This window comes from Chroicocephalus ridibundus, chromosome 5, assembly GCF_963924245.1.
Source record: "Chroicocephalus ridibundus chromosome 5, bChrRid1.1, whole genome shotgun sequence".
In the NCBI taxonomy this organism is placed as follows: domain Eukaryota; kingdom Metazoa; phylum Chordata; class Aves; order Charadriiformes; family Laridae; genus Chroicocephalus; species Chroicocephalus ridibundus.
Window position 1 is genome coordinate 20,927,255 of NC_086288.1, and position 26,189 is coordinate 20,953,443.

General features: G+C 47.9%; 3 protein-coding genes across 11 annotated transcripts in view; 2 read left to right on the top strand and 1 right to left on the bottom strand.

Moving 5' to 3' along the window:
* Positions 1 to 715: 715 nt before the first annotated feature.
* ENOPH1 (enolase-phosphatase 1) lies at positions 716 to 10,230 on the bottom strand. The gene is made up of 6 exons (XM_063335112.1): positions 10,107 to 10,230; positions 6,241 to 6,342; positions 5,294 to 5,496; positions 2,350 to 2,482; positions 1,931 to 2,054; positions 716 to 855 (listed from the first exon to the last, which is right to left on the bottom strand). The coding sequence occupies exons 1-6, from the start codon at positions 10,188 to 10,190 to the stop codon at positions 716 to 718; spliced, it is 786 nt and encodes a 261-aa protein (XP_063191182.1). The 5' UTR covers positions 10,191 to 10,230.
* Positions 10,231 to 10,720: 490 nt separating this feature from the next.
* On the top strand, positions 10,721 to 15,303 carry HNRNPDL (heterogeneous nuclear ribonucleoprotein D like). Of its 3 annotated transcripts, XR_010071117.1 has the most exons (9): positions 10,721 to 10,951; positions 11,454 to 11,622; positions 11,711 to 11,872; positions 12,151 to 12,282; positions 12,401 to 12,515; positions 13,366 to 13,533; positions 13,753 to 13,850; positions 14,237 to 14,340; positions 15,035 to 15,303. XR_010071117.1 is itself a non-coding variant. In XM_063335111.1 (8 exons), exons 1-7 carry the CDS (start codon positions 10,863 to 10,865, stop codon positions 13,821 to 13,823), a joined length of 906 nt encoding a protein of 301 aa, XP_063191181.1. In that variant the 5' UTR covers positions 10,721 to 10,862; the 3' UTR covers positions 13,824 to 13,850; positions 14,237 to 15,303. The 3 variants fall into 3 exon arrangements, 2 of the variants coding, with proteins under 2 accessions (XP_063191181.1, XP_063191180.1); XM_063335111.1 differs by having other exon boundaries at positions 14,237 to 15,303; XM_063335110.1 differs by lacking the exon at positions 14,237 to 14,340.
* Positions 15,304 to 17,039: 1,736 nt separating this feature from the next.
* Positions 17,040 to 26,189, top strand: part of HNRNPD (heterogeneous nuclear ribonucleoprotein D) — a 10,480-nt gene continuing 1,330 nt past the window's right edge. For 4 of the 7 annotated variants that reach the window (XR_010071116.1, XR_010071115.1, XM_063335108.1 and 1 more), the window contains exons 1-7: positions 17,043 to 17,430; positions 21,315 to 21,483; positions 22,301 to 22,462; positions 23,605 to 23,736; positions 24,619 to 24,718; positions 24,814 to 24,960; positions 25,883 to 25,980. Coding sequence is in view for 5 of the 7 variants with exons in the window: in XM_063335108.1 (XP_063191178.1) it covers positions 17,237 to 17,430; positions 21,315 to 21,483; positions 22,301 to 22,462; positions 23,605 to 23,736; positions 24,619 to 24,718; positions 24,814 to 24,960; positions 25,883 to 25,950 (972 nt within the window). In the remaining 2 variants the exon portion in view is untranslated. Of the gene's footprint in view, positions 17,431 to 21,314; positions 21,484 to 22,300; positions 22,463 to 23,604; positions 23,737 to 24,618; positions 24,719 to 24,813; positions 24,961 to 25,882; positions 25,981 to 26,189 lie in introns of all 7 variants that reach the window. The other 3 variants (XM_063335104.1, XM_063335105.1, XM_063335106.1) reach the window with 2 other exon arrangements.

The following is a 26,189-nucleotide window of genomic DNA, read 5'->3' on the forward strand; positions in this document are numbered from 1 at the left end:
AGCACCACAATGCAGCAGTGAGAATTTAATTTTTAAAGCTACATTTATATACACTCTGCTTCATTCCGGTAGGCTGGCTTTGTAGCTCTAAGCAGCTTCCATTTGCAAGTTGTACTGTTTCGTACCTAAACCTGCCATGATAGAGCAAAGATTTAAGTTGTTTCTGGTCTAAAGAGCTTGCCTGCGGCAAGGGCTGGCTTCTTCTGTGGCAGCCCAGACCTACCGTATTATAGCCCACATTTGGCATTTTCCTTTGGGCAGCCTAACCCCTCTAACTTTGAAAGTTTTGACTTAGCCAGCAACCCTGTCTGCAGGGAGAAGCTCATATCCCCTCACGGTCCCCGGAGGTCCCTCTGGGATAGGAGGACACACGCCTTGTTTGCAGACACCCAGAGCTCATGGTGGGCTGTCTCAGCACCAGATTTCAATGGGAAGGAAATACCCCCTGAGCTAATTGCTTGCTGGGAAAAGGAACAGCAGGGCTCATGGGTGCTGCTCCTCACCCTGTTCCTAGTTCCAGTTGGCTGCTGCAGGCCTCTGTCCCACTGCACCAGTGACCCCACACCATACTCTCCATCCATATCTGCCTGCACCAGTCAGTGGTCCAGGACATGACATGGGTTTGGTTTTAAATTCTCATTATGGACAAAATTACCTAAAGTTACACAAAGACAATTCAGGTGAAGCACAGTCTTTTCTGCGTACGCCGCTCTTCCTAAGCGGAGGAAGGCAGTAAAAGTTCAGTGAAGGATGAGATGAGGCTGTAATACGATTTCTCATCGTCCGTCAGTCCTGCGTTGCCTGGTCTGATCACCACAGCCACGTGAGTATCCGCTTCCTCAGCCGCGTTGGCTTCTGTAACAGAGGTGGGAGAGTGTAGATGAGATGTGCTTACCAACCTCTCTTTAAGGCCTGCAGGTGCCCCAAAACACTGAAGTGCTTTTAAAGGTTGAGACTGAGGGAAGGGTGTTTGCACGTGGCGCCGCAGGGCTCTAGCGAGGGACCAGCTCCCGGGACACCTGCTGTGGATGACTGTAGCTGCTGCATAAGGCAAGTGGCTGGGAGCTGGCTGCCTCGCCACCTCCTCCCCTCTCCCGGCTGATGTCTGTCCAAGGCGCCATGCAGGGAGCATGTACTGGCAGTTCAAGTCTTGCCATGAAGAAGCTGGCCCGTGGTTGGGCTGTGGTGTTAGCGAATCCAGCTCCCCGCCTGGAGTCACTTCTCACGAGCTTCCTCTGCTCCGCAAGCACAGCACGAGGCCACAGGAAGACGAGGAAAAAGGAGGTAACTGCAAGTTCCCACCGGTTCTGCTGCCAGGGCTGGGGAGGAGGCAAGGGCTAACTCCTGGGGACCGAGCTGGCTTAGACTGACATGACAACCCAGTGCCGTTTCTGCCAGAAAGATGTTTCCAGCAAAGGCAAGAAACTGAATTAGCTTCCTGAGCCTGGCTTTCCAGGGGTCAAGTCTCGGCGACCAGAGGCAATGTTTCCCTGCTGCTGAACACAACCTAACAGCAAGTGGCACAAAGAACCAGCCACCGCGCATGCCACACAGCGGCACAGGAGACATCATCTGTTCCCCCGAGCACGGGTTACAAAAAACCACTGACCCTGTTTGTAAATGGGGTGCTCTGACTGCTTCAGCAAATGCTCCACTCAGCTTTAACAGTATCTCCTTGCTTGCTGGTGCAAGGGCAGATTTTCTACTTGACCTATTTTCCCTCATTGCCGCGCTGTTCACAGATATCCCGCTGCTGTGTGAGAGCCTGGATGCATAAGGAAGGAGCATGGCAGCAGCTAGGGGGGATGCCACCAAAGAAAGGCGGTCTGCAGCATTTCTGGGGTGCTTGTGATGAATCAGCAGCATGCATTTAAGGAGCACCTGCCTCCCTCGCACAGGTGAGAGCCAACAGGACTGGCAAACCACCTACCTCGAGGGACATCCGTCAGGAAGAGGATGTTATTGGTGGCACACCCAATACTGGCGGCAATCCTTCTGTAGCTTTCACTTTCTACCTTGGGGCCTATTTTGGTATCAAAGTGGCCATCAAAGAGCTGAAAGAGAAAGAAACGCAAAGGCAGTTCCTGAGTGCCACCTGAAGAGCAGGGTTAAACCTCACTCCTGAGCAAGACATCCCCTTTCCTTTCCACCACAGTAATTTGGGGCAGGGGGGAGCAATGCAGCCGCGCCAGCATGCTCAGCTGGCTGAGCTCAGCTCCCGCGGGTCAAACCCACAGACCCACCTTCCCATCCCAGACTCTATTCACAAAGCGTTACAGCAAGGGCAGTTGTGGGAGGGAAGCGCTCTACAGAGGGAGAAGCTGTAAGGAAGGTGATAAGGTTATCTACCTCTAGGATATCACCTTCTGTAGAGTATCCGAACAGAAGCTTCTGGGCTTCAATGCTGCCGGAGGAGTAGATATAGACCTTCATCCCTGCTTCCCGCCACTTCCGGATGGCTGGAACCACGTCTTCGAAGATTCTGGAGCAAAACAGGGCAGCAGGTAAGCGCAAACCCAGAGGCAGACCTTCACCCAGGCACAGTGACAGCTGTCCCATTCGTTTGGATGGGGACTTCATTTTCAATCTGTTCAGAGCTTCTGCAACTGGGGAGCCTGTATCAGCAGCAGGTGATGTATTCTTAGCTCCAGCCAACTGAGCAGCTTACTTACTGCTACACAGGCGGCAGCTCCGCTGAGCTGTTTCAGACATTTGGCAGGAGTTTCTTCAGCACCTTCAATTGGGAGAGGCGGCGAAAGGTTGGGGAAAATGGCATCCTATCGCTTTTCTCTGTGAGGGAGGAATAAGGGGGAGGACAGGGAAGACGGGCTCTTGCATCCAGAGTCCCGCCTGCCTTGCAAGCTACAAAGGTTTCCCTGTTGGTAAAGAGCTATGGCTGTAAGTTGCATCCATAGGGGGCAAACCCATCCCACAGATTCGGGCTCTGACTGCGCGTGGGGAGGAGGCGCGAGGAGGCTGCAGCAGCAGGAGCTTAAATGAGCGGCACCGTACGAACTGCTTGGAGCCAGACAACAGCTCGGGAAGGAGTGTCCCCTAAGGGACTGAGGTCAGAGCTACTCTATTCAGAGACTCAAGTCAGGTTGTCCTGCCTGTGGGCCAGATGTGTCCCCGGCTTAACTGCACCGCAGAGGGGTGAACCAGCTCCCGTTCATTAGGCAGCAGCATCCCTCCCCTTCTTCTTCTGGCCTTGCAGAGTGCTAGGAAGGCAGGATATTTATCTGGCAATGGGCTGGAGTCTCAAAATGTGACCTCTATCTAACTCCTGGGTAGTAGTTGCCCGCAGACAAGCCCAGAAGCGGGGAGCAAAGATGTGAGAGAGGGAAGGAGGACCAAAGCCAAGGCAACCGCTATGGAACTGCTAATGGACATGTCTCTTCGTTCCCTCATACCCTTATTTTTACCATGAGACCTCTTTGGTGGTGCACCTACATGTATGTAAAAGCTCTTTGTATGCAAAGGACATTTACAAGATGATCCATGTGCTGGGAGAAACTGAAGGCTAAAGGATGCTCAAGAGGGACAAAGTAAGGCTGACAATAAGTCCTTCAATAATACATGTGATGGTTGATAAGGAAAGGCCACAAACAGCCTTGGAAGGGCAGGGAGGGAAGGGCAAAGAGTTTGATATGGCAGAAGGATAGAGGAGCTGGAGGAGACGTGATCCCCAGGGAACCAAATTTTCATCCCAGTCCAAATCCCAGCCTTACCCCTATACTGCACAGCTCTGTGTGGTCACTTGGGTCAAGGCCCAAAGGTACTGCCCCGAAAAGCGGATCTGAACACCTGAATGCCTGAAGAAAGATGATTCCAAATAGATGCAAAAGAAAGTGTTGGACTGAGTTTTGCAGACTTGTAGCAATCAGCTGCCCCTTCCTTCATCTCCAGTTTCTTGGCCATCTGCTCAGGGCCTTGCTACACTATGTATTAAAAAAAAAAAAAAATTCTTTGTCATAGTTATTTATTAAATGTCTCTAGTGTCAGCTGAAAGTATTTTGAGGTTGTAAGGCACCTGCAGAAACTCACAGCCACCCTCATGTTTCCACGTGCTGAATTCAGCGCCTGGATTTCAGACACTGATGTGCCAGATACAGTTGGGTGATGGGGAGACTTTAGAGATCTTGCTGCTTGTATGCTGCTGAGCAGCAAGGCTAGCTCCACAGTTTTGGGGCCACTATAAGACAACTAGCCCTGTTTTTTAAACGAAAACCAACAGGATGGCTGCCCCTCTTGACTTGCTTTTGGGTTTTGTTGCTTTCTCTGGTGGATGTTTATATTTTTCTCTGAGCTCTTTTTCTTCTTCCTCATTCTTCCTTTGGCAAAAACAATTTGTGAACTTAAGATTCGTTTTACTTCCGTAGGAACTTGAAATGCATAATTTAACCAAGTATCTCTCGACCTAAATAAGAAGATCAGGCTTAACTCCAGTTGTCCCTACTTATGCATCCCTGTGTTGTGGCTGAAACGTAAAGAGGAGCCTGAAGACAAAAAGAAGTGGAAAGGCAGGAAACGTACAGGTAAGAGACAAAGCAGGAGGAAACAACTGAAAGGACCTGACCATACCACCCTAGCTTGTTCCAAAATGTGAGTGCAATTCATGGATAAAAAATGGAAGATGGAGAACTGTAACAAGTTCATACTTGTGCCTCAGTCTCTTAGTTTACCTAGAAATCTCTGTAGTGAAATATTGAGACGTTTTCTGACTTTTGAATGCAGAAGACAGCTGTCCCAGATGAATGTTCTGCCAGTCGTGGGAGCAGAATCACCCCATGTCACACCTCCGTTACCTTGTTCTGTTTCTCAGACCCCGTGTCCTTTACGGACCCTGTCCAGGTGGCTGGAGAACTTGCTGTTCCCCAGCACGTACCTGACGACTATTCCTTAAGGAGAAACACACTCACCCACTTGTCATCTTCCCAGTGGGCACTGAGACAACTCGGTCAGCCCTGTGGCTACTGTAAGCTTTTGGTTCCCTAGATCCAAAGATTAAGCTCAATGGATTTGTGTTTCACTGCACGATCAAGTTTGAAATAAAGTGGCTGCAGCTGGTTCCACGACAGCAGTGGCCTGGCTGAAGGCCTGACTTCAGGCCAAGGTAAACGTATTGGCGTCTCCACCAAGGTAGTAATCGTATTTGTATTTGTACATGGGGCTGTTTCCAGGAATAGCTTATGCAGCTGTTCTGATAACAGACATCTAGGAGAGATGCACCCCATACCTGCACCAGGGAAGGGGGCAAAGGGGCTCACAATTACTCGCACACACAATTACTCACTCTCCTTTGACATGCCCGGTTGCGTAGGCTGCCCTCCACATGTGACCCTGGAGCTGCTTCAGTGCTGTGGTCTTCCTGTCCAGAGACATCTGCCAGTGCACGTTGTCTACGACCGCCTGGATGACCCGCTCCAGCTCCTCTTCCCCGCTTCCGCTCTCCAAAGGGATCGGCACGGCCCCGTCCAAGCTGGAGTCCTCCTGAGCCTGGAAATCATCACCAAAGAGGTGAGGGAAGAGATGGATCGGTCTCAACATCTCAATTTAGGAAAGGGGTCTAACACCTGCATCAACACACCTCTGTACAGGACACAGCTTGAACTGCTCTTCACATCTTACAACATGGTTTGAATGCTTTTCTCAATGAGAAATTCAGACTTCAGTAGTGCCTAGAAACACTTGCTTGGACTGTACTTTCCAAACCCAACAATTAGCACCACTGTAGTTGTATGGTAATACTCTAACGAGAATTATCTTTGCGTAAGTATTCCATTACTGAAATCAAGGCAAAGAAGCAAATTCATCTGTTGACTTCAGACAGCCACAGGTCTTAAATTGATGGATGGCCCTGTGTGGGACAAGTACTCTGCCATCCCTCCATGCTGCTTCCCAAACAGGCACGTGGAAGCCACAGGCAACACATTCAGCAAGGGAAGGGCACAGCGCAGGCATGAGGCTGAAAAGCCGCGGTCCGATGCCCACCTGGGAGCTGTGAAGACCAAGGCAAGCTGAGGGAAGCAGCTGAGCTGCTGCCCACCAAGCACCAGCCCTTCCCTGAGCACAACCCCAGGCTTTGGGTGGTGCAGAATCACCCCGTTGAGGCAATCGGACTCTGTGGGGGGCAGAGAGAGGTGTGGGCCTGTGTTGGGTGACCGGGGGAGTCCGAGTGACCTGAAATCTCAGGCATGCCGTGAAAACCCGGAGAGACACAGTGTAGCTCCGTTACTTAACCTGTTTCCTCAGAAGCCCGACATCCCGCTGGCACTCCTCCTCCTCCCAGTGAGCGCGCAGATACTCCTTCACGTTGTTTTTGATGTAAGGGAACAAGGTCTCCTGGCAGCACACAAGAAAAACAGGCGGCTCCTTGAACCCGGCAGAGGCAAGGCTGACTTGCTTTCAAAGCAACCGTTTGCACATGCTGGCGCGTGCAGGTATTTTACCCACTCGAGCTTCCCCGACAGTGCTGCAGCTTGTGAAACTGCCTGCCAAGGGTGTCTGTCTGCCTGTTGCGGGCCAGAGCCAACCTTGGACCAAGACTGGTGCAGGTGGATTTTTTCCACAAATGCTCATGTAGCTGCAACTTTTAAATCCCAGAATGGGGGGTTGGACTAGATGTCCTCCAGAGGTCCCTTCCAACCCTATGATTCTATGATGGAAAGGCAGGTGATAACTTTTCCTGGGCTTACCAAAAAACGTCTCAAATGGCAGGTGTGACCCCAAGTTCCCGTCGGCTGAGGAGTACAAGGCTGACCGTGTGTCTCTGAACTGACAAGTTATACTACTCTATTTTTAATGGGGCGCTTGTCCTAATGAAGGTTGTTCTGCAAACACCTCTCAACTTCTCACCAGAGCTAGAGGACCTTTTTAAAAAGAGTCTAGTCCAGTGACACTGAGCTCAACAGGAAACGAAACATGAACGTGAAATGGAACTGGGTTAGGGAAAAGTGCCACAGGAGAATTACAAACCTTCTCGGAGATACCAAGGGCAACCAGAAATAACTACAAATTGCTCTCGTTAGTGGTGTTTCACAACTGAGAAGCCACAAGCAGCCGCTGCAATGGCATCTCTGGGTGCAGGAAGAGCCTCAGGACACAGGGAAGGGCAGGGAGCTCCTTCCTTTGAGTACAGACTAAGCTTTTCTTAACTGGAAAAAACTTGGGATGGGGAGGAGATGGGAGGAAACTAACCTGAGCTCATCTCCCCTCAAAAAATGGCCTGTGATGTTTTTCTCCTCGCTGTATGTCACTTTGAACTTGTTACTGAATTAAGAAAACAGTGGTCCTGAGCGTGTGATGTGGTGGCAGAACTGCATGATTTTCTATTACTCCAATATTGCTTTTTCCACATTGTATATTTTAATAAACCATGTACATTTAGGGGAAAGGAAAATCTCTTAAATGCCTAGAAAATTACCACAAACTTGTCTAGGGAAATCAACAGCCTTGTAATACCCCCCGTTACTCTCTCATTTCCTTTATTTGAGCTCAGTTGCTTTCAAACTATCTTTTAAATCATGGAAGAAAGTAAAGAGAATCCCCTGGGAAACGCAACTGACCCACTGACTTAATTTAACTTCCCTTACAACTTGGATGTCAAAAGGTCCCAATTGATTTCCAAAAGCAGTGTTTCATGCTCTTGTGCTGGCAAAGAAAAACTCCCGAACGGGCTCCAAAAGTGCAGTGTATTCTGTGATTCAGTGGATTTTAAAAAGGTAAAAGCCTTGACCCACTGGCAAATACCTCGGTCTGTGGTCCAAGAGGGGACAGCCATGTGCCAGCTGGAGTGGTGGAGAGCCAGGGGGACAGATGGTTTATGGATGTCAGGAGCAATGCCAGGCAATGGATGTGCTAAGTTTAAAAGTTTGTGTGGAAGAAAGACTCCTTGTATCCTGCAAGGAAATACCTCCGTCTCCGAGACTTCAGCCTTCGGCAAAAGCTTGCAGCTGACAACTCTTGAATAGGTTTAACTGGGGCTGTTACTGACCCACTTCTCTTTTACCTTGGCTAGCAGGAGACCCAAGCCCGCCTGTGCATAGCTCCCATCGCTCTGTCCACCTCCCGTGCATGCTGGGGAGATGGGCACCATCACTCCACCGCACCGTCAGGCGGCTGGGCTCCTCGGTGATGTCCAGCCCCAGACGTGGCTGCCCCGACACAGCTTGGCAGGATGGAGAAACAGCCGTCAGCAAACACAACTCGACAGCCCTACTAAGCCTTTGCAACTGGTCACAGCAATGTTAAACCCAGTACAGAAAGAGTGGTATATTTACCATCAGTAGACACCCACGCAGCATGCTGTAATTAGTGCTTGTAGGATTTCAAGCAACCAGGGCCAACTTTCCTCTCAGTGTCCATGCAAACTGTCACAAAGCTCAGTGACAATCTGCTTTTTTACAGGAGATCTGGCAAATCCCAGGGGATGTAGTTTATCAAATTACATCTCTCCCCTGCCATCTACTTTTCTCTGCTAGGGTGGACCCAGCAAAAGAGAAAACCTGGTGACCTCTAACTAGGGGCCACCAAATATTCTCTTTTCTGGTATCTTTCCTTAATCCACTCAGCAACTGGCTCATTCTATTTCCTTACTTTGCATATTCAATAGTTCTCATACTAAATAAAGGATTAAATGAAATCCTTTAATATTAAAGAATAAAATGCCTGCAGAACCAGCAGTGGGTCTTTTCAAGGCGAAATAGAAATTATGGAGGTTAACTAAAAGTCCAAATGAAATAACTTAATTCAAGCATTTTCAGGATTTCCAGCAAACTGCGTTTATTGAGAACTATAACTCATTTGGCCTGCCTGCAACAGAAAGACTTTGGGTAGGAAGCTGTCTCAGGCATATCGCATGTTATTTGCGTGACAGCAAAACGGAGTCAAGGTGGATATAACCAACTTCATCGCACTGTTAGATGGTTAGTAAGAAATCTGAGCTCTTCAAACTGTTTAAATTGAAATGTATTCAAGAGCACTGAAGATGTAGGCCATGTTGTGCGTCTGTTAAACTCTGTTAGCAGAAACACCTAGAAAGCCTGGCAAGAGCCTTCACGGCTCTGCGCATCACGTGGGTCACAAAGCACCTGCATAAACTACTGGCAAAAAAGATCCACCAAAAGCTATAATGTCTCATGGAGAAGTATAGGTTAATGCCAGGAGGAGGAATAATTCTGTGTGATGTCTTACATACAGGCAGATTGCTCCCACCTGTGCTGCACATAAGCCTGGACCAAAACCTCTCAGAGAGGAGGGACGCACAGCAGCTGGACAACTGCAAGTTTTAAGAGCAGATTTACAGTGTTTGTCCCTATGCCTCCGGCTGGCCTTGCAGACTTCCCCATCCCCTGCCTTCTGCACCTAGACCAACATTTTTCAGCCAGTTTTATGCCTTCTCCTAGGCATGGGATGCCACTCGTACCGTATTCGCTGTTAGTACAGTCCTCCTCGTTGGCTGATGTGCTGTCTATGCCACCCTCCCCCGTGCTGGTCCTGTGCATGCTGGAGGAAGGACATACACGTCTGGTGACACTGGAGGCGTCTGACTGTACCACCCTTTCGAAGGGAAAAGGCAGTGGGTAAGCCTGAGACACTACTTCAGGGTTTCTGCAAATTCGGGAGAGGTGCTGCAGCTCCAGCCATCTGAGCAACAGGGATGCTCTTCCTAAACGGGGCTGAGAGCTCTCCGACTGCCCTGTCGCCACGAAAAAAAAAAAAAAAAAAACCCAAACATTTACTGAACTGCCCTGGATCTGAATAGTTCCCCTGCCCGCAAGAGGGGAAGACGGACGGTAAAACGAGACGTGTTTTCTCGTGAGCATTATTCAGAAACACACAGAAAACGTGCCACGGCCTCACGCTTCTGGAGGAAACCCCGGCCCGCCCTCCGCAGGGCTCCGGCCCCGGCAGAGGCGCTCCCCGCGCCGGGAGGCCGCGGCAGCCAAGGGCTCTTGCACTCACAGCAACCCGCCCGGCGCAGCGTGCGCCCCCCAACAGCTGCCAGCCCTCGGGGGCGTCCACGATAATAACGGCAATGCCAGCGGAGCCCCCCCGGCGGTGCCAGCGGAGCTCCCCGGCCGGCCGCCCGCCCCGCCGGGTCTCACCTGGACGAAGGCGATGGGGGTGGTGGTGCCCTCGATGTCCAGCAGGATGGCGCGCACCTCCGCCGGCACCGGCAGCACGCCCATGGCAGCGGCGGCGGCACGTGGGGCGCGGGGCGCAGCGGGGGAGCGCGGCGGCGGGCGCTCCGCCCTGCGGCTGCGGTTGCGCGGGAGGGCGGGCCGCGCCGCGCCGCCGCGGATCGCGGGAGGTGAGTGAGCGAGCGAGCGAGCGAGGCGACGACGGGACCCAGGCAGCGGGGAGTGCCGCGGTGGCTGTGCCCGCCCCCGCACCGCCGCCTCCTGAACGGGGTTTCTGGGTTGCACGTTACTCCCCCGGCTCCGGAGCACGCCTGTCCCGGTTTCCCGGTCCCCGTCCCCGCCCGGGGCAGCGGCACCCCGCCTCTGCCCAGGGCCTGCGGCGGCAAAGGGGGCACTGGCCAGGCGGAAAGGCGAGGCGGGCAGGGACAGCGGCTGCACGCCGCACTTGCACCCCGCCGCAGAGCGCGGCTGTACCGGCGCCGCTCACGGAGCGGCCGGGCCGGGGCGCGGAGGGGGCGGCGGGCGGTGCTGCATCCCTGTCGGAAGCCGCCAGGGGCGCTGTGACGCCAGGGGAGAGGGCAGCGCTGATTGGCTGCCGGCGCGGGTATATAAGAACGGCGCAGGCGGTGCCCGGATCTCTTCCGCCGCCATTTTCTTGCCGGCGCAGGTCTCCGCCGTCTCCGCCGCTCGCCTGAGCAGCCCCGCCGCCCTCGCCCCGCCATGGAGGACGCTACCGAGATGAGTGGCGGCCCGGAGGAGTTCGCCGAGGGCTCCAAGATCAACGCGAGCAAGAACCAGCAGGACGATGGGTAGGGCCGGGGGGGTCGCGCCTCCATCTCCCTCACCCGCCCTCCCGAGTCGTGCGGGGGGGGGGAGGAAGGGGGGGGCGGCGCGGGGCGGGGCCTCTCCCTCCCACGCCAATGGCCGCGCCCGCCTTTGTGTCCCGGGCGGTTGACCCAGTTTCCGTGGGGCGGGGCAGGGGGCTGCCAATCAGGGCGCCTGACGTCGCCGGCAGCCTATGGGGGTGCGCGCTCCTGCGGGCGGGGGGACGCGCGGGCCCGGCCCACGTGTAACGGCGAGGCCGGGTCGGGCCGGGACAGCCGCGGCGGCTCCCCCGGTGCCGCCCGGAGCAGCGGGCGCCGCTGTCAGGCCCTGCGAGCCGAGCCGAGCCGAGGCGGGTGGCGGTGGCTTCCTGATCGCCTTTGGCTTGTGGCAGCCACGAGCGGGCGAGCTCCACGCGAGCATTTGCACCTAGCAGTGTGTGTACAGACGTGTATTTACATGTATTCATATGTACTACTTGTGTTTCAGGAAAATGTTTATTGGAGGCCTCAGCTGGGACACCAGCAAGAAGGACTTGACAGAGTATCTCTCTCGGTTTGGCGAGGTTGTGGATTGTACGATTAAAACAGACCCAGTCACTGGGAGGTCGAGGGGGTTTGGGTTCGTGCTCTTCAAGGACGCTGCCAGTGTGGAGAAGGTGGGTGGATTTCTTGTGGATCGATGGCACAAAGCCTGCCTGTGTTATTGTAGTGATCTCAGACTTTGTTTCCTTGTGTGATTCTTAGGTGTTGGAACTGAAGGAACACAAACTGGATGGGAAGTTAATAGATCCTAAAAGGGCAAAAGCCCTAAAAGGGAAGGAGCCACCAAAAAAAGTGTTTGTTGGTGGGCTGAGTCCAGATACATCTGAAGAGCAGATTAAGGAGTACTTTGGTGCTTTTGGCGAGGTATAGTATAATGGCATATAAAACAGCTCTGGTTTTCACATGCAGTGTTGCCTCTGTCTTAAGACAGAAGAATTTGTGAGGGGAGAGCTGTCTCAGGCTTACATAAAACTGGGGATTGTTGAAACTATATGCATGTTAATGATTCCATAGTGTTGTGATGGACAGATTTATAACTATTAAAAGCACTTGGCATAGACATCAGACTGCCGAATGGTTTTGGTGGCATAAGAAGTTGCTTACAGAGTTCCTGTGTTATTGATAGATACTTTTGATTTCAGATTGAAAACATTGAGCTTCCCATGGACACAAAGACGAATGAGAGGAGGGGCTTCTGTTTTATCACATACACAGATGAAGAGCCAGTAAAGAAGTTACTAGAAAGCAGATACCATCAAATTGGTTCAGGCAAGGTGTGGAAGCTCTTGTTTCTTAGCATGTGCAATAGAACATCTCTGTAGTGTTCCCTGAAAGCTACTTACAAAATGGTCTTGAAATTCTTGATGAGTTAAAGAACTTCTGTCTTTACAGTGTGAGATAAAAGTAGCACAGCCCAAAGAGGTATACAGGCAACAGCAGCAACAGCAGAAAGGAGGAAAAAGCAATGCGTCTGGTGGACGAGGAGGTGGAAGGGGGCGTGGACGGGGTGAGTGTTTTGGATGTTGAAATTAATGTAAATGTTTAAGTATCCGTACCAAACACTAAGGTGTTTGTAGATATACCAAGTTTCAGGCTGCATGCAGATCTCACGTTTAAATTGAATGTAGAAAGTACCCTGACAGGAAATGGTATTTTGGTGGTTGTGATTGCTTGTGAAAACTTAATCTCTTCTTGCTTTGCTTGCATTCAAGTGGTAAAGTGGTAAGTTGGATGTAGGGTGCTTTTGCATACCAGCAGTTGACAGAATAACTAAATGGGTAGTGCAGTTATCCTTTCACACAAAGGGGTACGCTATTAGTTGGCTCATGGGCAAGAAAGCATGAGCTGTTTGCTAAAGAGGAAGACAAGTCTCTTTGCTACACCTTGCACATAGATGAGAAGTAATAAACGGTTACGTTAAAGGTTAATGCATCTCAGTCTTAAAAAGTCAAGCAGTCACAAACAACACAATGCAGTAAAGCTGATCCTATGGTATAACTTAGTGTTCGGGCAATTAATGATACAAAATGGAAGTTAAAACAGCAGGAGCTGCTGTGAGGCATGCCTTCAGTATTATGTTGGTTTGTTTTTCCTGGCTGTTCCATGAGCAGGACTACCTGCTGTGTTTCTCTAATGTTGTTGGGGGATAAGACCTTATGATACATCTCTTATATCTAAATGAGATGCCTTGATTCTTCTAGAAAATTATTTTTCTTGGGTTCTTGAGAAGGTAACGGGATTCTTCCAGGTAATAGTTCTGGCATAAAAAGATTGCCATCAGAAGTTAGATGAAGTGGCATAGAAGGAGGAACGAAATAATAAGTTCTGTAACTTAGAAATGCTATACTTGGTTTCAGGTCAGGGACAAAACTGGAATCAAGGATTTAATAACTACTATGATCAAGGATATGGAAACTATAATAGCGCTTATAGTGATCAAAGTTACAGTGGCTATGGAGGATATGACTACTCTGGGTACAACTATCCTAATTATGGATATGGGCCAGGATACACAGATTACAGTGGTAAGTGGTTTTGATGTCATTCCAGATAATACTAGCATGCATCTTTGAACAGGGGCCTCTGTTAACTTAGTAACTGTTCTGTAACACCTCTTACTCCTAACACATGGCTGTAAAGAGTAGCCCTGTTGGTGTACTGTATAGGAACAATCTCCTTCAGAGTGTTGGATATTAATCTTAATGGTTCTGGGTTGTTTGTTTTTTTCCCCGTGTTCTCTACAGGTCAACAAAGCACATATGGAAAGGCATCCCGTGGTGGCGGCAATCACCAAAACAACTACCAGCCGTACTAAAGCAGTACCTAGTACTTGAGGAAACAGGTGTGTACATGAGTGCAAGGTCTACTCTGAGTATGTCTAATGTAATTTAAAGATCAATAGACAAATGAAGAGTAAAAACTTGTGTAGCATGACTTTTCCTTTAATTAAGCTTTTGTTAACTTAAAAAAAAATACTTTTTTTTTTTAAACCAGCTTTGCCTACAGTGTCTATAGATCTTTAACTTTGTAAAAATGTGACTTTATCTTCTTTAGTACTTCAGAAAAACATAAGAGTTTTTCTGTTTTGCGTTGTGTACCAGGTGGTCTAGAGGAATAATTAAACTTATTAGAAGTATTAACAGGTAAAGTACTGAAATGGGTACAACTTAAGGAAAACAAGAATGTTGTCTTCTAACTCTGACATTATACCTTGTTTGTACCCGCCAGCGGGAACTTCATTGCAGGCCGTGTGTCACCCTGACCACGTCTATCTCTGGGGTCGCACGTTGCAGGCAGAGCGCAAGGCATACACCAGAAAACGCTGTCCTGTGGTATGGTCTCTTCCAACTTCATGTACCAGCGTAAAGATTAAAGTGGAAAACTTCAGACTTTGGCTTCTTTTTTTTAATCTTTTTGGAGATTAAGTGTCTTAACTTAAATGGTTTTTTACAGGAGTTAAAGTACATAAATGCCTTTACAGCTTAATCATTTGGTCTTCTGTTTAGTGTTGTATTTCAATTGTGGAACCTCATTTTAAGTGTGCATTCTTTAAGATTTAATGCTTGCTTTTTTTCTTTTTATAGCTAATAGTGAAATCTGCAAACCAAAACGAACTTTTAAATCTGGAAAAACATTAAAGATCATATGCACGTGGACCGTTTGACCTAAATCACTCTGACTTGTGTTTGCACAGCAGTCATTTAGATGGATAAACAAATAATCAGAAACCCTTTTGGCAGTATTTGGAGTGAAAAAAACACTGATCCAGAGCCTGATCAATACTCTAAATTGGATGTGTGGTGTTCTGGAACAGCTTCCTAAATGGGCTGAATGGCTATATTTGGGAAGATAAATTACTGATGGGTAACAAAACCTCTTGTGTTACCTTAATAAATATGCATATGATCTTTAACAGTGAAGAAAGGAATATATAGACGACTTAAAGCAGTTCATGAAAATGGACCTTTTAACGATCCTTGTAGTAACTTGCACAGATCTGACATACATTTTTGTCTTGATTTTTAGGTAGAGATACTGCAACAAAGCCATCTTGCGGCGCATCGTGAGTGAATGGAGGGTGTTCTTCATGAGAGGAAATGACTATTTTGTAAAAGACTTTTAGTGTACGACACAACTGTGTCCAACTGTACATAGCGGCTGACTAGTTTTCTTTTATGGTTTTTACTTTCTTTTTGCCATTCATGTTATGACACAATGTGGACTTGTGTTTATACAAACTTTATTTGTATAATTTCATGTTAAAGGATTCTCTAATAAATGCTTACTTAAGTGAATGTGTGGTCTTGCTGTTGGCTGTCAGCGTACAGTGGTATAACTATACTTTTAGATGTATAGAAGGGCAGGTACCTCTCTGGAGATCATAAATGGCTCAAGATAGGTGATGATGTATATGGGTCAGTACAGCCCACTCCTTTTCCTGACCCGTCTTAAGAGAGCACCAGAGCGCCTTGAGTTAGCATCACTGTGGAAGACTGCAGAATTGCCTCTTGCCAGCTGCAGAAAAGAGGAGAGGGTGGTTCTAGGGCACAATACTGCCAATTTCATACATCTCAAGGGAGGGGCCTAGAGCTACAGCAGCACCTTTTTTATGCTGATCGCTCAGCACTGCTTGAGGGGTTGGAGGTTGAGATCTGTATCACCTTTTCAAGGTTTTTCAAGCACTCAGGTTCTACAGTAACTTCATTATGTACCTAGAGCGACTGCTCCCTGTCTATTCCAATTCCAAGCAGAAGATTACAAGTTCCTGAACTTCAGGGTTAGCAACTAATTTCTGTACAAGTTGGGACCTATTCTTTCATGTTAAATCCTGTACTGGACTCTTTTCAGCTGGACCAGAAAATGGGTTTCCCATCTTGTGTATACTAGCAAACAACATAACGAGCCTAAATGAATGACTGCCGGAGAAGGGAAGATGTTTTAACCAGCAGGTTGTTTTCTGAATAGAAGAGCTGGGATGGGTAAGTGAGCATACACGTTCGGCCTGAAGCCAAAGGATTGCAGCAGTCCAGTTTGTTTTTTTTTCCTCAGCACAAGTATCTAGCTAGGCATGCATCAAAAATAAATCTTGTTTGTTAGGACAGTAAAGTGAAATGCGAGTAGCTAATTTACAGGGGAGACTGGTCTCGCAAACTTCAAAGGGTGTAGTTTGGGTAGAGGTTTCTCTCCAAAAGTTTCCAAACCATAATTTCAGCGTTTAGGCAGCTGGGTATTTTATTTTCGTCTCCTGTCATGCAGAAGAGCTACATACCATAACCGCTCTGGGTTAAGCAGTTGCTAGATCTGGGGAGGTTTCTGTCATCTTGGCGATTAGGTCGGATGCGAGAAGGCTGGCATCGCTGCCCACCAACTGAAGAAACAGCGCGGGGCGGCTGGGAGCAGCGACTGCGTACCTGACCCTGCTCCCGACTTTGCTCCCGACTTTTCCAGAGCGCAGCTGGACGCGGAAGCTGCTCTCATCAGCAGCACCTCTGGATGGCTGCAAGCACTGCTTTACTTTTGCCGCTAGAACAGGGCTTTGCTATTACACCTGTTTGTTAATATACCAGCCCCCCCCACGCTTCCCCAAGTTTTACTTCGATTTCTAGCCATTCATGTTTTAAATTTAAAAGCGACTTTTCCGTTCGTTTCTTTTTTTTTTTTTGGCAAAAGCTTCGTTTCGGTACCTTCAGGCGCCGGGTGCTCCACGGCGCGTCCGTGGGTTGCGAGGTGCCCAGGAGCCCAGCGCAGGCCGGCCCTGCCATCCCGGGTCCCCGCAAGGTTCGCGGAGCCGCCCCTGCCAGGCGCCCGCCCGGCCTCACGACGAGCCGCCGCTCGCCCCGGGCCCCGCTCCGCAGCGGCCGCCCGAAACCCCTCGGAGCCCCGGTGTTGGCGGCAGGCCGCCCCAGGAGCGGCGCGGCGCCGCACCCACGGGCAACGGCCACCAACCGCCCCGGGGACGGCGCACCCGCCCGCGCCGTCTCCCCGGGAGGCGGTGTCACGTGACCGCGCCCACGGTGCTCCTTCCGTCCGCCATTTTAGGTTGGGTCGGTGGCGGCGCCATTAAAAAAAGCGAGCGAAAGGAGGAGGGCTCCGCGCTCTCGTGCCGTCGCCGGGGCCGAGGCCGCGAGCGGGGCCGGGGCCTCGGCGGGGAAGCGGTAGCGGGGCCGAGGGCGGCGGGCGGTCGCCGGCCGGCCGGCGCGGGTCAGCCGCAGCGGCGGCGGCGTCACCATGTCGGAGCAGCAGTTCGCCATGGACTCGGCGTCGGCGGGCGCCGGAGGCAGCTCGGCCGAGCCCACGGAGCAGCCTGAGGGTCTGGTGGGGACTGGGGCGGGAGGCACCGACGGGGGAGGCGGCGGCGGTGGCGGCGGGATCGAGTCTGAGGGAGCCAAGATCGACGCCAGCAAGAACGAGGAGGACGAGGGGTGAGCAGCGGGGGCGGCGCGGGCGCCCCGCGGCGTATTGTCTCCGGCGGCGTCCTGCTGGGGCGGGCGGCGGGGTCCGACACCCCTTCGCTCGGCCCGGCCCCGCTTGCCGCCCTGTTTGTTTACTTGGCGCCGCGGCGACGTCACGTACCGGGCCGGGCCGGCGGGGGCGGGCCGCCGGCGGGGCTGGGGCACCTCCGCCTTCCTGTTTGCGGGGGCACTGGGGCGTGCGGAGCGGGCGAGAGGCCACCGCGACGCCACAGGCACCGCGGCGCTCCGGCGGCGGGGGGGCGTGCCGCTGCTCCCCCCGGAACGGAGCGGATCGGGCGGTGGTTGGCGGCTGACCTGGAGGCCGCGAACCTGAACGCGACCGGGGGGGCCTGGCGTGCGCTTGGAAAGCGCGGCCGGGTCGGTAGCTGGATTGCTCTTCGGTACTGCAGGGAGCCGGGGGCGATACCGTGCTCCGTTTCGAAATTAGCGGGAGCGGCGCTGTCAACGGAGCTCCGAATGCTGCTGTCAAGTGGGGAAAGTTCCGTGCCCCTGCCGGCCAAATCCCACGGCCGTTGGCAGTGGCTGGACGTGAGGCGTACATCTGGCGTGACGTGTGCCGAACTGCAAACTTCTTTTTGTTGTTTTTGAGGATGTCTTTTCTAAAAGTTAGCACACAGTGTGTGTATGTGTTAAGGACTGTAACTCAATGTAGCCAAACGCTCAGGTTGCAATCACTTAGTGCTGCCCTATGTTGCAGACAAACATAAATGATACGTCAGTTGCGTATCAGTGAGGGGCATGAGGCACCTTGACTTTCCCACCCTAAGCCATTCCTCCTCTTCCGTGAAGAAGGTTACTTTAGGTAGCAGCTTAAGAACGAAGGCAGCTTTTGCTCTTCTAAGGGCTTCTGCCTGATGCTTTGCATAGGGCAGTATCACTTTCATATAGCATGTAAAGTTCACGTATAATAAATCCAGTTACAGGACAGGCTGTTGCTGTGTGCTGTCTCCTGTCAGGCAAATAAGTAGCTCAAGCTGCAGGTCTGTTTTTGATGAAGGCAGAAAATAAACTCGATAAAGGAACACTAGCTACTGTGTCCTGTAGAGAATTGCTGCAAAACCTTCCTGAGCGTCATCTTCCTTCCCAATAACCTGGGATGTTGCTGCAAGCAGGGAACCTTTTTGAGTGTTTTGCTAGGGTTAGTGAAAACTTAGAATGTTTTTGTTACTTCTTACATGCTCTTAATGGCTTTAAGTACCTTTGGAATTTGCATATTTGTTTTACTTTTTGTCTTTGAATACGTACCTATTAAAGGGTTTTCATGAGGAAGCCCATCTTCTTTGAGTCAATGCAGCCTAGAAGAAATTGTCACTGATTGGGGCAGTGACTACATGTAGCATACATTGAGTTGTACTTTAGTTCAGTCTTTTGACCTGTGAGTTCTCACGGGTAATGCTGTACAGGAAACAAAATATTTTGAGAGCCCTCTTGGTAGTAGAGGGAAAACAGCACATCTTTGGTAGCTGCTGGATGTGGGTACATTGGTGTTTCCTTTGCATTAGGAAAAGTGTCATCAGGAAAAAACAGTGCACAGGTTGTCGTACACTCAGATCTCCTCGTTGAGAACTGTAGACTTGAGAAATACACAATTTGGCAACTGTCAGGCAATTTCCTGACTAACCTTCCTGGAAGAAAGCCAAAGCCACTAGTCACAGTGATGTCTGTGCTCTGTTTAGTTAAGTCTGAAAGCTTTCCCAGTACACTTCTGGTAACTTATTTTGGAAAACTCTTACGTGCTGATGTGACTTACACCAGCAAAACTGTGCTTTGGGAAATGTACGTAAGCTTTTGACAGCACTGCGACATTGCACCTTGTTTGTTTGGTGCGCTCACCTTTGTGTTGTAGCCTTGATCTGACCTCAGTTTTGGAGTGGAGCTGTAGTTTGTAAGCTTCTGTAGTGGCAAGCTGAAGCAGTCACATTTTGCTGCTCTGTAACTGGATTCACAGATGCAGTTATTGCATGGTGGGAAGAAAATCCTTCAGAGGGCTGTCGGTTTGAAACTTGTGTTCTTGGTGTGTCATGTCCTTAGTGATACAGAGCAGGGTTTTGTGTGTTAATGTTGATTGTTCATTAAGAACAATAAAAAGAAAATAATATATAATAAACATAAAAAATATGTTTATGTTAATGGTTTATTAATAACTGTAAACCAGGTGTTTTATATGTCACGTAGCAAGTGTATGTTCGGTAGTAACTGCTGAAGTATCACTATCCCCCTGTGTGTCAGAAATACAGTGCTGCATCCTCTGCATGTGTTCTGTTTTGCTTCTTAAAAAAAACACCCACAAAACAAACAAAAAGAAACTTAATGATGGATGAACACAAGGACGCAAAGCATCCTTTGAATTACTATCCGTATTGCTATGAGGCTGCTGGTTTACCAGGGTGGACCATTATTTCCATATTGGTCCTGAAGACACTTAAGATGTCACACTGGAAAGGGCTTTTGGTGCTTTGTTGAAGAGAGATCTGGAACTAATAGGAAACGTGGACAAAGGGATGGGAAATCTGTTCTCCTGTTTATAGACTTCAAGACTCTATAGAAGCATCTGAAGCTGCTGAACCCCCACATCTATATAGAGGTTGGATGTGTTTGTTAGAAGCTGAATGCTCTTGTTAATTCTGTAAGAGCACAGCTAATTCAACAGAGTTAGTTCACATGGGCGGCTTTTGATTTGAGAGAATTCGGCTTGTGAAAGTACAACACGATTGTACTCAATTGGCAGAAATATTTGTCTGTGTGTGGAAACTGGAGGAGTTGAAAACATGCTACAGTGGTTTTCCAGGTTTTCTGATAACTGCGTATGTGATTGTGGAATAAGTTGGTACAGTGAAAATGGACAAAGCTTTGTAGAAAGTGTTTTTTATAGATCATAACAGATCATACTTTTTGTTTTGAGCCCACTGTAAAATCTTCTTTACCAATATTAGAAGAGATAATCTCAAATAAAATCCTCTTTTAAATGGGTGCATAAGCCCTATGCCTAATAACTAAAAATGCTTCATTTGTGTGCATACTGGCTTGATCTTTAGTTCATGCGAATCATGAAGTGTTTCCTCTTGAGACACACTGGTTCTTGGTATTTCTATTTTTTTAAAATTTTTTTATGGCTTACTAATGTGATGGGGTGGCCATGATTTGATTCCAAGCTTCCAGCGTACTTTTGAAAATACAAGTCATTATCAGAGTTACCCGCTGTGCATGTTTGCCCAGCAACACTGGTTTTGTAGGGGGAAGATCATTAGGAAGATGTTCTTGTGGTTGTATTGGATTATGCCAGGTGTTTATATCATGGTTTTGGGAGGAAAGATAAGTTTTGACCTTCCAATAGTTTGCTTTTTTACTGCTTTCTGGGGAAGGCGACTTAACTAAACTAACTTTCTTTGTTTTAGTTTACTAATATCGGCATATGTCCAGTCCAAACTAGTACATAAATGCTTCCGTTTAACTGCACTGCTTTATAAATTTATTCTGCCTGTGTTTGTTTCATAAACAGCTGTGTGGAGGCTCTGCAGGTAACTAAATTGAATTAAGCCTGTGGTGGGGATGCAACGAAGTAGTAAAATATGTTTTTGTCACTCTGTAGTTTCTTGGGATAGTAGAGTAAGCGACTGCAGTGGAAGATGGTGCAAAACTTTTGTGTACGTGTAAGTTTGTATCTAATCTGGCCAGGATCATTTAAGCAGGTTCTCAAAAAGTGCAGGCCTGTGTGTGGAGGGTCACTGATAAAATTCTGCTATTCCTTACATTAGGTAACTGAGCTCAAAAAGCTTGACAGTACAGGATTTTGTGTAAGACACATTAATGGAGTAACCATTTTGTCTTAACAGGAAAATGTTTATTGGCGGCCTTAGCTGGGACACTACAAAGAAAGATCTGAAGGACTATTTCTCTAAATTCGGTGAAGTTGTAGACTGCACTCTGAAGTTAGATCCCATCACTGGGCGATCGAGAGGCTTCGGCTTTGTACTCTTCAAAGAATCGGAGAGCGTAGATAAGGTAGTATTAATGTAATGAAACATCATGTTCAATTTTAGGTAGCAAAGATACAGCACTCAGATGATTGTATGCGTAGTTGTTTGTATGTGATCTGTTAAAGATGACTCTGGGATACAATATACTTAAGATGCTTATTGAAATGGTTTTTTTCCAAAACTGTCTTGCTCATGATGCAGTGGCCAGGACCAGCACTGGTTCCCAAAGTGTGTCTTTGGATACATACAGGGAAGTATACTGCAAGCCACTGGACTTGAGCACTTTAAAAAAACCTGTGTATAAATGTCTGCTGCCTACTACGTGAAAGCAGTAGTTTACAAGGAACTTTAAATGTTTGCATTCCGGAGCTGCAATGTGAACCCCTAGAGTGGAGCCATTGGCTTTGATAGATTTGGGATTTATCCAAGTAAAAATTAGCTGTTAACCTTTCTAAAATGCTGTTGACACAGCACACTGAAAAGTTTTCACCTTCATTGATCTTTGGCGGTATCTAAAATACAGATTCTTTACTTTGTGAGGTTTGGTGTTGGGATTGCTGAGTACTTTCTGAGAAACATTACATGCTCTTACTTCCCTTGAGTGGTATGTGGCTCCAGGTGACTCCTGAAGTGCTTTATCAGAACTGTCTATGTCAGTGGATAGTGATCAAAATATGAAACTATTTGGTTTTGTGCAACAAATTATTGCTGTCATCAAAGTATTGAAATGGAGGTGATAACATTAGCATAAACTAAGCATAAAAGTAACTGGGCCTTGCTGAAAACATCAGTGAAACATTTAGCTTGAACCGTGAGTAAGATTGTGTTTTAATTTTCCACAGGTCATGGACCAGAAAGAACACAAGCTGAATGGAAAAGTCATTGATCCAAAAAGAGCTAAAGCCATGAAAACAAAAGAACCCGTTAAAAAGATTTTTGTTGGGGGCTTATCTCCAGACACGCCTGAGGAGAAAATAAGGGAATATTTTGGAGGTTTTGGTGAGGTATGTGGTGAAATAAACTGCTTATGCTTATAGAACTTGTTCTGTCTTCACACATTTAGTAATAAATAGTAGCCCCCAAATGCAACCTGCATGCACGCTACTGTAAACTTAATGGCCAGTGTAGGTCCACGTGTCTTAGTAGTCAGAATTTTAATGATAAGGGTATTAATTACAGGCTTTGAGTCTTATAAACTGGTTTAATGGAAGGAGGAGCTGGGATAAGTCAGAGAGTCAGGAACTGATTCATGGTATGTCTGGCAGTCTTGACTGGGACGGGCATGGGAGGCAATGTTTTTGAGCATGCTGCTTTGGTCAGTTGGGTGAGATGCTCTTCAGCCTCCTAGCTGATCTGCAATGGCACAGGTTCAGACACCTTGCCTGAGTTCTGGGCGACAGTGTAGTCTCTGTCCCCAGTTTTTGGTGGTGCAGATGAACAAAGTATCACTGCAGTCCTTAAAAGCTGGCCTTGTACAAGCTCGGTACAGCTGCTGCTTCCGTATTAGTTCTCAGATGTTGCCAGCATCAGGTCATGACACCTCTGTTGTCAGGGAATTCGGTTGTCAAATACCTGTAATCTTACTGCCTTACAGACAGTTCCCCTGGACTATAGACTTTACTGTTTGCCTAGACTGAAGTCTCGTGTGCTATATGTAAGGAGACCTTTACTCTGTTTATAGTCAGGCATAAAATTCGTCCTGTTTAACATACAATTTTAGCAGCATTGTGGATGAACAGAACTATGCACTTACACAGAGCTAAATCTTTTTCATACAAAACTTGGAGGTTTAGATCTGCTCAAGATTTGAAACACCTAGTTAGTTCAGTCTCAACTGAGTTAAAACTGAAAGTCAAACTGGGACTATTTATCTGGCACAGCTGAAGTATTCTTTGTGCATCCTATTTTGTATGAGTTCCTGAATGGGCAAATGATACTATTAGAGGAAAAAAAATCTCTTACGCAATTATGAGCACTATTTCTAGTCAAGGTGATGTTCATGGTTTCTATTGATGTAAAGCCCTACGAAGGAGGCACGTTATCATATTCAAGTTAAATAATTGCAGTTGACAAATACGACCTGTTGCAAACATTTTTAAGTGTCATGAATGGTAGGATAAAAGACAAAATCTCTGTCTTCTACCAGGTTGAATCGATAGAGCTACCTATGGATAACAAGACAAACAAGAGGCGTGGATTTTGCTTCATTACTTTCAAGGAGGAGGAACCAGTGAAGAAAATAATGGAAAAGAAATACCACAATGTTGGGCTTAGTAAAGTAGGTGGAGTTCTTCCTAGAGAAACTGAACAGGATAATAGTCTGAAAGTACCTATAAGCATTATTTCTCACATGTAGACATTAAGCCTATGTAGTATTTAAATAGGTTCTAGGAGTAGGTTATTGTAATCTTAACTTCTGAGCTGAGGGGGTTTACAGTGAGGTTTTGTACTGCACCCCTGTGGGGCAAGGGCTGAGCCACAGCATGTGTGTTCATTGTGAAGCTCCCACGTTCTCTAGCTGCGTGGTCTCAGTGCTGTGTCACTGATCTGCTGTATCAGGCTGCATCATGTTTTCCTGGTACCTGGATCTTTGTGTGTTTAATGTGGAAATATTTTGTTGTTTTTAACAAAATATCAATTTATCTTGGAGTGCTTCCAAAACTGAAATGAAAGTGGAAGTTAGGCTTTCTTGTTGGAAGCTAACGTTCCTTTCAGAAACCTGCTTGAAATTCAACCTAGTAACAAAACCTCAAATCATAGCTAGCCTCTTCCTTATTGTATGAATATGTAGTGGAAGCTTCAGAACAGAGTTGAGTAAAAATGTTGACCATACTTTTGTAACTTGGATTTGATTTCACTTTTCTCAGATAAATAGACCTCAGAGGTCTATTTCAAAGGGAAAGCAGAAAGACATGCAAAGAAGCAAGCATTCTTTTCAGAATCTGTTCTACTGGCAGAAAATCAGGAAACTTAGAATGTTTTTATAACTCCAGTGTCTTACAGCTATTTCCAAGTTGGAGAGTGTAAGCTATCCATTTTTTTTCAAGGAGAGAACTAGGATGACCAATTCCTATTTTCTGCTTAGTGTTCTGTAAGTTTAAGAATGGTTTTTGGGGGTTATCTTTGCTAATTGGATTTGACTTTAATTTTCTGTTTCCAGTGTGAAATAAAAGTAGCCATGTCAAAGGAACAGTATCAGCAGCAGCAGCAGTGGGGGAGTCGAGGAGGATTTGTCGGAAGAGCTCGAGGAAGAGGTGGAGGTAAGCTTGCACTGCTGTGGTATTGGAACCCAAGGGGCTCGCTTGAATGCGAGCAAGTCTCCTGCAGCTCTTAGTTTTGGCATGTTGTGTTGCAGGCCCCAGTCAAAACTGGAACCAGGGATACAGCAACTACTGGAATCAGGGGTATGGGAACTATGGCTACAACAGCCAAGGGTATGGAGGTTATGGAGGATATGACTACACTGGTTACAACAACTACTATGGATATGGTGACTATAGCAGTAAGTACTGAACTTCTTACAGAAAGTCCTAATCTGCTGCTCGTAAGAAAATTGCTTGGCTTTAGAACATACAGGCTTAGGCTTTCAGTGGACTTGGCAGTACTCATCTTATGTGTGGCGTCCTTGGTTTCAGACACCTCTCTGTCCCCACTTTGTCTGTTTCACTGTGTCAAGTGTGCATGGACACTGGTTATGTAGTGGGGTTGTGGTACTGCTGGAAAGCACCGTGTCCCTGGGAGATGGGAGTATTATCTCTCCTGGTCATAAGGGAAGGTGCCCCTCAGCTTGCTTAGTTTCACAGCACTGTTAGTTGGTGAGAGAGAGAGGGCCCCCCCCCGCCAACAGTTGTCTCTTTATAAAGCTGCTTTGTAGACTGGGTGCCTGAAGTGGCTGGCTTGGCCAAAACTAGAACATAAATTTGAAGACTGCAGTGACCATGTAATACATGATTAAACTACCCATCTACAAAAGGCTATAGTTATCACAGCGGTGGTGGGGCTATAAGCTGAGTCTGGACGTGGACAACAAGCAGCTGCACAGTTACACGCTCATGCAAAATAGCTGAGAGGAGGCAGTCTGTCTTCTGGGGGCTTTTTCCTGCCAGTCCCCTGGTAAATTTGCTCGGCGTCAGTATGGCAAAAACTACTTGACATTTTGGAATCTGCTAGTATTTTAGTGAATGTGTGTTTTGTTGTTTTTTTTCTCCCAAATGCTGTTGAATGTGCGGGTGTAAATCTTAATGTACTAGAGAAGCTGAAGTTGTGGGCAGGGTGAAAACAGTTTTGAGTAGTTTCCTGTTGCTTAGGAGTCGGGGTGAGGGAAGCTGGCTTTGAAAGCTGCCTGAGCTGGTGGCATTGATGTTTCCTTCTGAAACACTGTAGACTGTGGAGCTTTCCATCTGATAGCTTTCTGTTACGTTTAGATCAGCAGAGTGGTTATGGGAAAGTATCTCGGCGAGGTGGCCATCAAAATAGCTACAAACCATACTAAATTATTCCATTTGCAACTTACCCCAAACAGGTACGTCCTACATATATACTTAAAACTTTTTTTTTGTAATTAATAGTAATTTTTCAAATCTACTGCATAAGATATTGTAATGATTAATGTTTTAAAATTTCACAGCACCCAGACGTGCTTACCGTAATGTAACGTAATGACTTTGAAGATATGTAACACAGGTGCTTTTAAGCTTTTGCCTTTTGCCCTATAATTAACAAGTCAGTAAA

Bases quoted from the DNA above. Each gene is read 5' to 3' on its own strand.
- ENOPH1 (XM_063335112.1), bottom strand. From the start codon at position 10,190: ATGGGCGTGCTGCCGGTGCCGGCGGAGGTGCGCGCCATCCTGCTGGAC. The intron at 2,055-2,349 runs GTAGATAACCTT...TTTCTCTTTCAG, and splicing joins CAGAAGGTGATATCCTAGAG to CTCTTTGATGGCCACTTTGA. The intron at 856-1,930 runs GTAGGTGGTTTG...CCTCTGTTACAG, and splicing joins CCTGACGGATGTCCCTCGAG to AAGCCAACGCGGCTGAGGAA.
- HNRNPDL (XM_063335111.1), top strand. From the start codon at position 10,863: ATGGAGGACGCTACCGAGATGAGTGGCGGCCCGGAGGAGTTCGCCGAG. The intron at 10,952-11,453 runs GTAGGGCCGGGG...CTTGTGTTTCAG, and splicing joins AAGAACCAGCAGGACGATGG to GAAAATGTTTATTGGAGGCC. The intron at 12,516-13,365 runs GTGAGTGTTTTG...ACTTGGTTTCAG, and splicing joins TGGAAGGGGGCGTGGACGGG to GTCAGGGACAAAACTGGAAT.